Source organism: Dreissena polymorpha, chromosome 12 (genome assembly GCF_020536995.1).
Source record: "Dreissena polymorpha isolate Duluth1 chromosome 12, UMN_Dpol_1.0, whole genome shotgun sequence".
Taxonomy (NCBI): Eukaryota; Metazoa; Mollusca; class Bivalvia; order Myida; family Dreissenidae; genus Dreissena; species Dreissena polymorpha.
This window is the reverse complement of record NC_068366.1, coordinates 19,776,596-19,785,724: the sequence shown is the minus strand read 5'-3', so window position 1 is coordinate 19,785,724 and position 9,129 is coordinate 19,776,596. Positions and strand designations below refer to the sequence as shown.

The following is a 9,129-nucleotide window of genomic DNA, read 5'->3' as shown; positions in this document are numbered from 1 at the left end:
AATGAATTTTGTCAAGCTTAAACAATTTCAGTACCCGAAGCTATGCACATTTAAAGAATCGCTTACCTTTTGCCTGTACGAAGTCGGTGCACTACATGTGGAAGGTACACTTGCGCGTTAACATGCGTTATTAAATTTTCAACAGTTATATTTCCTGAAGCATTTACACGTTGCATATTTAACTTTGTCAAGAACATATTAGCGTGACAAAAAAACAGTAGTCTCATAGCCATGTATGCGTCTGATATTATTCGGCATTAATATTTTCTTGTGTTATTTTTTAAGACTCTAGACACGACACATTTTAGTAAGGATTCCTTATGTTAATTATTGGCTTTCTAATAGGAATTGGGAAGTGGACACAGGTACCAAAAAAGCATTTATTTAGTCTTTGTGACGGAAGACATACTCCACTTTTCAAGCGATCTTCGACGTCAGTGGTTATTTTGCAAATGGGGAATTACAATTCCTTTAAAACTTTTAAGAACTGCAAAATGTATAAATTACGCTGTGTAGTTGCCACGATTAATTCACTTATTCATTTCACCTAGATGCGAGCACAGGGTTGAAATTAGGTGGGGTCGAAATAAAACTCCATACCCACAAACCTGTGCCCAAATAATTAAAGGTAAATAATTTAATTAGGAAAATATCAAACATTATATGACTCACGAATATTGTTATTAGATGCTTCACCCCATGATCATGTCTTCAGTAGATGTTGTGTGTCCTTTAGCCACTTCAATAGTATGGTGTGTTTATCTGAAATGTACAGGACGTTCTTTGGATATTTAGGATGCACCGAGATGTCCAGAATCTGGGTAGTAAGCAAGCTAGATTTAAACTGTCACTTATTTGGGGATTGAATTCATCAAGTACCGTTTATAGTACCACTCATCTTTTATGGTTTTATCCGCAAGGTAGTGCAATTCACCAGGGTACACGTGTATTCGAACCAGCTCAACAGATACTTAGTCACGTAGTAAGGTTAATAAATGCTAAGTTAATTCCGTAAATTCGATGTAAGTCCATACCACGGTGGATATTTTGCGTAGAGCCATTTGTTCTGTAGATTTTTAGCGTTAAATTTATTTGCGTTTAGTTTTTAATTATGTGGATATTTTTTGGTAGCGTTCTTAACTCTTTGAACATTTTTCGAAGCGTCCTTTTTGCATTTTAATTGTCACATACTAATATATTTCATATCATCATTTAATAAGCAGAAATCAAAGAGTTTAACATACGAACCGAATGTACGGCTAAGTATGGTATATTGTATCCACCTATATATATATATATATATATATATATATATATATATATATATATATATATATATATATATATATATATATATATATATATATGTCACAACTTATCCGTGCTTGAAGTTTTGTTGAAAACAAGCAAACACATTTTTATGCTCGCTTTAGTTTATGTGTACATCAGATAGTATTTAACATAGTTAACATTCGTTAAAAAAATGTCTAACATTTACCGTATTTAATAAAGCACCTTTAACAGAAGTGGTTTAAGTATTAATGAACATTGTTTGCCTTGTAACATTTTCATTCAAGATAGTTTTAAATACCCTTACCCGCAGAAGATATGTATGCCCTAAGCAGAGTGCGTTATAATGTCAATCAACAGCCACTGTTTGGCGTTAAACAATTGATGATTGACGAGTGTGATGCGTTTGAAAAAAAAAGTCATATGAAATTTTCGTTTGAGTAAAGTAACGAGACTTTGGATAATTCATTCATAAATATAATATTGCACGGGATATAACTTAACAATTTCGTTTGCAGCGTTGCAGAAATTTAAATCAGTTTTACTGAAAGAGAAAAAGAAAAAGACTCAAACTGAAAAATTGACGTCAGAGCGTCGTAGATCGACATCAGAAGGCGACATGTCAGTAAACGGTCAAGCTTGGCAACGTGCACGTCGAGTTACGTTCGCGGACATTGCTGAGCTTCATACCAAGTTCGGAATACAACTACCAGTGGAGGAACGGGACACACCGGAACGCAAAGGTAGAAGCAAATGTTGTCGTTCAGGGGCCAAAAGTCATGTAACTGACAGTTGTACTTAAAATGTTCGCTTTGTCCAACCCATTTATGCCTAGTTGACTCTCCCATACTTCTAAGTTGGATTAATTTATTTCCAAAATTAGGGATGTCTAGTATATTTATTTCTATATTTAAAATATTTCTTACGGAAATTCCTTTAAGCAAACAGCTCGAAGCCTGATGAGTCGCCGCAGATCCTGATAAGACGCCGCATTATGCGGCGTCTAATATGGGTTTACGCTGTTTGCTGAGGCCTATTTTCTACACGATAGGCATAAATGGGTTAAAAGTTTCGCTTTTTTAAATTTGGATTGAGTTTGTTTTAAATTGGGCATCATGAGCTCAAATGGTAGGATTTTATCCCATCTTAAGTTTTTCAAAAAAAAGTATATTTATTGCATTTACGGATAAAAACCTATACAATTATTAAATGTAAATAATCATTGAACGTACCGTTGTACTATTTGGTATGTTCAATGTCGATATGTGCACTTTACAAGAAATTCATTGTTCAGAGATTTAGGGTTAAAATGTTAATTATACAGTGGAAATACACAAATTAAACAAACGTGACCAACCGCACGTTTTACATAGATTAATTTTGATTATAAATGCAGCTGCATCTTTACAAGTCATTCGATATGCGTGCAATTTCCAAATTGAGGAACTGCAAATACGTTGAAATTGTCTAACTTAACCCATTTATGCCTAGTGGACTCTCCCATCCTTCTAAATTGGATCAATTTATTTCAAAAATTAGGGATGTCTTGTATACTTATTTCTACATTTAGAATATTTCTTATAGATTTTTTTTAAGCAAACAGCGCAGACCCTGATGAGACGCCGCATCATGCGGCGTCTCATTTCGGTCTACGCTGTTTGCCAAGGCCTTTTTCTAGACGCTAGGCATACATGGGTTAAACCAATAACTGTTTCCTATGTTTTACGGTTGGTATTTACAACATTGTTATGATTATGCGGTTTTATTAAAAAAGAAATATATGTAAACTTTACTTTAAAACGGAGCATATTTTTTGTTATTTCATATTTTTATCAACTTCTCCAGTAGATCAAATTAAATCTTCAAAATGTTGTTCGACATGTTTCGTCATGTAAAATATGGAGTGAGAGAAGTGTGTTATTAAGTCGAAATAGTATTTCTTGTTTTATCACTTCATTTGTTTATTTTATTTTGAAACTTGTCATATATTAAAAATAATATGCGGCGTCTTATCTGGGTCTGCGCTTTTTGCTCAAAGAAATTTCTATAAGAAATATTCTAAACAGAAATAAATATACTAGACATCTCTTATTTTGGAAATAAATTGATCCAATTCAGAAGGATGAGAGAGTCCGCTAGGCATAAATGGGTTAAAAAATCTTTCATTGCTGATCATTAATCGATATCGTGAAAGTTACGCGTTTGTAGCGTTTTTCATCGATAATTTAGCAACGTTTATTACCGATGTAGAGTTGTATCTACATTAGAGATTCAAAAGCCTGTGTGGTGCAGTGGTACAGCGTTCATTTCCTTGCATAATGCAACCTCATTATGCACCTGTTAATAAAAAAGAATGTAAACTGTATTTAAAACTGATTAGCTAAGTGTGTGTTTCTTGCTGATTGTGTTTTAATCCTGGGGTAGAAGTGTTAAAAGTGACGCTTTATAATTTTCAGGTTTTTAAATCGTCAAAAGATGACTATTATGAATATTCTAGACCAGGGTAAATGTTAAGCATAACTATTTCCACGCAAATATGATGAGTTAAACGAACATTTGCAAATCTGAAACATTTTTTAATTTTGTCAATTTACTAAAACGTCAAAATGTCCCTTTAGCCTATTAATGCCTAACGTCTAGAAAAAGGCATTGGCAAACAGCGTAGACCCAGATGAGACGCCAAATCAGGGTCTGCGCTGTTTGCTTAAAGGAATTTCTGTAAGAAATATTCTAAAAACAGAAATAAATATATTAAAATATATTAGACATCCCTAATTTTGGAAATAAATTGTTCCAATTTAGAAGGATGGGAGAGTCCACTAGCATAAATGGGTTTAACCAAACAGAATGACACTGACCAAGGAAAGAGCGTCAACGTGCACTTGTACGTTGGATGAAAAAGTTGATTCCCCCCCCCCCCCCCCCACACCAACAAAAAACAAAAACAACAACCTACCATTTGTTTTCTTTATAACACATCAAGTCATATTTTCAATAACAAGCACTGATCAAGGTTACTTCAATGTCCTCGATACTTATTTATTATTTTTTGTATTGAGTTACTTGACCATAGCAGTTTATGTCAAGAGTTTGGCTATTTCTGATCAATTTGATTTAGTTTCACAAAAATGTATAGTCAGCTTATTATACACGGCAATTGACGGACATTGTTCAAATAATTACTGATTCTCTCAATGTCAATGTCAACGTAATCAACAGTTTACGTCAAAAGATGACTCATGTTGACTTTAAGTAGTTATTTAAAGACAGTATCAGCACACATTGCACCTTGACCAGATAATGTTGAATGCATGATAATCAAAACATTGACTTAAGCCTTTAGTGAAGAAAACGTGTTTTGAAGCTGAAAAGTGATTAAAGTGCCTCAGCGGCAATTCAAAATAAAATTTGCCTTCGCAAACAAACTCTCTTAATAAATACTAACAGCAAAAACGTGGTTAAATAATGCACACACACGTAAACACATATTTTTAAGGGGCCTTTTCACAGATTTTGGCATGTGATGAAGTTTGTCATTAAATGCTTTATATAAGTAAATGTAAACATTTGGTCTAAAAAGCTTCAGTAAAAAAACATTAAAATTAAAAAAGAAAAACAAAAAGTAACTCTCAACTGGGCTCGAACTACTGACCCCTGGATTCTTGGAGTAAAAGTCTACCGCTAAGACCACTCGGCCATCCGTGCTAATATGAGGGATGTATTTTATACTTTATAGAGGCAATCCTCGTTTATACACAAAATATAACGACGCAAACAGAACTCTCCAAATTATTCAATCGTTTCGCGTTGCAACGCTTTATAATTTTCAGGTTTTTAAATCGTCAAAAGATGCATATAATGGATATTTTAGAGCATGGTTAATGTTCAGTTAAGGTTTCCTCACAAATATTATAACTGAAACGAAAATGTGCGATTCTGAAACAACTTTTTTTTATTTTGTCATTTTACCAAAACGTGAAAAGGCCCCTTGAACCAATTAAATTTATCAACATTGATCTCGCAATTAGTATTTATTATTAAATGATTTGTTTCAGAGGAAAACAGAAAACCGTTGACTAACATCAGCTACATCAACCGTAATTGTGCGAAGCTAATCAAATCTCTGGAAACCATTCATGATGATGACGATGAAAGTGTCGAGAACGGCGCCGCCAACGGTAACGGGAACGTCGTCGTCTGCGATTGCATGGGCACCGTGAAGCGCTACGTAAACGCTTGCGAACCACTACACGTGACTTTCGGCAAAAAGGGGTCAAACGTCGGGGAGTTCCAAGACGCCACGTGCATCACGTACATTTCTGGTGGCAACATGCTAGTAACGGACATGATCAATGCTAGAATTCAAAACTGCACGCGGGATGGCGATACGTCTGCTGTGTACAGTTGCGAAGAAATCTGCGAGCCATGGGCAACCTGCTTGACGTCGGTCAAGGACATTGCGCTGACGTCACGTCGTCGACGTCTGGTGCTGATTATTTCAACGGAAGGAGATATTAAATGGTCTTTCGGGGCCGGTTTCTTCCAGTCTCCGTCCGGTGTTTGCGTGGATAAGGCTGGAAATTTCATCGTAACAGACTCAGTTGCGAACCTCGTGTCTATTCACGACTCCAACGGAAAGTTTATAAAATACATCGGCAACAGTAAAATCAAAGAGCAGCTATTCGATTCTCCGCGGTACGTGTGCGTTTCTATCAAAGGCGATATTTACGTTTCGGACTCCGGTAATCATTGCGTGAAAATATTTGACAAAAACGGGACATACACAAGATCAATCGGAAAGTTCGGTAAAAGAGACGGAGAGTTGAAGAGCCCGTATGGCGTCTGCTCGGACCCGCTGGGTCACGTGATAGTGGCGGACCACTACAACAGCCGCGTGTCGATGTTCACGCCAGATGGCGTGTTTATGTGTCATGTGGTTGACGGCAGTCTCGGGGTGGTGCACCCTAAGGGACTGGCGCTCAGTCCGGACATGAACCTTTACGTGTCCTCTGGCCATCTGAAAGCGTGCGAGATTAAGGTGTTCAAACTTAGACATCACAGCCCTACAACAGTGACGTGTGTATAGTTTATAACGACTGGCTGTGCGAATAGACGTATAATAATTTAACTTGTATGATCTTTTTTTTGCCAAATCATAATGTTCACCCCTCTAAATAAGGGAGCAAGCAGTCATCATGTTGTCAAATATAGATAGGCCTGTTTAAATTTTGTTTCATCAGATATCGAATAAAGCAAATACAGTGATGACAGTCGTCCGCGCCATTGATAAATATGGAAACTCGGTCTTCTGGTACGAATTTTTGACCTTGTATAGCGTAGATAATTTTTGATTAGCGATCAATAGACTGGTTTCCGTGACGTAAATTAATCAAGTATCAAAGCTACGGTAGCCTAATTGTTCGATCTTAAAGGGGCCTTTTCACGGATTTGGCATGTATTGAAGTTTGTCATTAAATGCTTTATATTGATAAATGTAAACATTGGATCTAAAGAAAACCAGAATATAATTAAAGAAAGAAAAAAGTAACCCTCAACTGGGCTCGAACCACTGACCCCTAGAGTAAAAGACTATCGCTTTGACCACTCGACCATTCGTGCGCATACATTGATTGATTTATGTTATACTTTATATAAGCAATCCTCGTTATGTCCCAAAATATAAAGCTAACAAGAGATCTTTCAAAATTATTCAATTGTTTCGCGTTGCAACGCTTTATAATTTTCAGGTTTTTAAATCGTCAAAAGATGCATATAAAGGATATTTTAGAACATGAATAATTTTCAGTACTACTGTTACCTCACAAAAATCATAACTACAACGAAAATTTGCGAATTTGAAAAATTATTTTTTAATTTTGTCAATTTACCAAAACGTGAAAATGCCCCTTTAAGTCGGTCCTGTCTTCACACATAGTTTTCGGGTTGTTGTGCGCTACAAAGCAGTCGTCAGTTAACCCATTTATGCCAAGCGTCTAGAAAAAAGGCCTTGGCAAACAGCGTAGACCCTGATGAGACGCCGCATGATGCGGCGTCTCATCGGGTCTGCGCTGTTTGCTTACAGGAATTTCTGTAAGAAATATTCTAAATATAGAAATAAATATACTAGACACCTCTAATTTTGGAAATAAGTTGATCCAGTTTAGAAGGATGGGAGAGTCCACTTGGCTAAAATGGGTTAAATTTGTCGTACGATGATCCTTGATCGCCTCACAGAATATATTCTAGTAATTGGATATAACGTGTTTCGGTAGAAGATTATTGCTACTATTGCATAATAAAAGAAATTAAAGGAAAAGTATTTGGACTGTTTATATTTCTATTCACAAGGACTCTTGATCAGTACAACTGACCAAGGTCATGTCATTTGATACAAATGCAAGTTAAATTAAAAATAAAACTCTTGACTGATTGTGTAATCGCTCCACGAGATAATCGGAAACACATATTTATGTATTCGAATGATGTTGCTTATGGGCTTTTGGTTGTGTTGTAGCATAAATATGGACGTTTCAACGGTTATATAATAAAATGTTGATAACGAATTGCCATGTACGTTGATCTAAATACTATAGGTGAAGGTTATGAATGATAGCCGAGATTAAGCGTATTGATTCACGTTCACGTTTCAATTGATATCAATGCTGATATACATATTTCTTATTGATATCTTGTTTTTGCATGTTGGCGAAACAAAAAAGCTTGGATGTTTTTTTGTTGTTGTTAAATTGTGATTCAATATATATTTTTAAGACGCAATAACCATTGAGAGCTGTTAAAATAGCACTTGTTCACGCAATGATGTTATTTATTTCGCGCCGTTTTTTTCTGCTATTTTTATATTATTAATATCGTTGTTAATACGTGTTTACTGCAGTCAACTAAAATCAAATCGTTTTAAAGCAAAATAAAAAATGACACAAATCCATGAGCAAGATTTTGTCCAGATGACCGGAAGTGAGTTTAAAGGGGTCGTTTAAAAGATTTTGGCATGTATTGAAGCATGTCATTAAATGCTTTATATTGATAAATTTAAACATTTGACCTAAAAATCTCCAGTAAAAAAAAACACAAGAATACTATTTAAAACAAGAGCTGTCAGAAGACGGCGCGCTCGACTATTCGAGTGCTTGACAGTAGAACGTAAGCCATCATGGGGAAATTGGTCATATTCAATAAGGTCAAGGTAATATAGTCATATTCTAAGTGGAAGAGGACCATAATTGAAACAAATTGATCGCTTATGTTTTAAAGAAGTTGTACTTTATAGACGATTCTGAGTTCAAGTATATTTTCCACAATCTATTGAACATGTGTAAGGACAAAAACAAAGTAATTAGATTTAAATTCATGTTTGATAGCAATAGCTTGGGCGGGGTGGTCCTTCAAAAATGAAATAAATTAATATTTATGTTTTTGTACAATGTTTATTAGATTATCTTTCAAATATAAGAAAAAAGGAAAAACAAATGTTGTTGTTTGTTTGCTGTTCTTTTTTTTTTTGGGGGGGGGGGGGGGGGATTCTCGGGTGGGGATGTGGGATGGTTTGGGTGGAGTCAATTGTGGTATGTCAGGTAAGTGTTGTTTTGTTAAAGTATGAATCAAATCTGATCATAAATAAAAAAGTTATGGCAATTAAAGCAAAATTTATTAATTTGACCTTTAGAGTCAAGGTCATTCAAAGGTCAAGGTCAAATTCAACTTGCCAGGTACAGTACCTTCATGATAATAAGAAAGTATTTGAAGTTTGTAAGCAATAGCCTTCATACTATAGAAGTAAAGTGGATCTAAACACAAAATTTAATTAAATATTGAAAGTGA

At 35.3% G+C, this 9,129-nt stretch overlaps 1 protein-coding gene across 1 annotated transcript; it reads left to right on the top strand.

Moving 5' to 3' along the window:
- Window positions 1-1,631: 1,631 nt before the first annotated feature.
- On the top strand, window positions 1,632-7,855 carry LOC127852825 (tripartite motif-containing protein 2-like). Its single transcript, XM_052386813.1, has 2 exons — window positions 1,632-2,033; window positions 5,346-7,855. Exons 1-2 carry the CDS (start codon window positions 1,910-1,912, stop codon window positions 6,374-6,376), a joined length of 1,155 nt encoding a protein of 384 aa, XP_052242773.1. The 5' UTR covers window positions 1,632-1,909; the 3' UTR covers window positions 6,377-7,855.
- The last annotated feature ends 1,274 nt before the right edge of the window (window positions 7,856-9,129 follow it).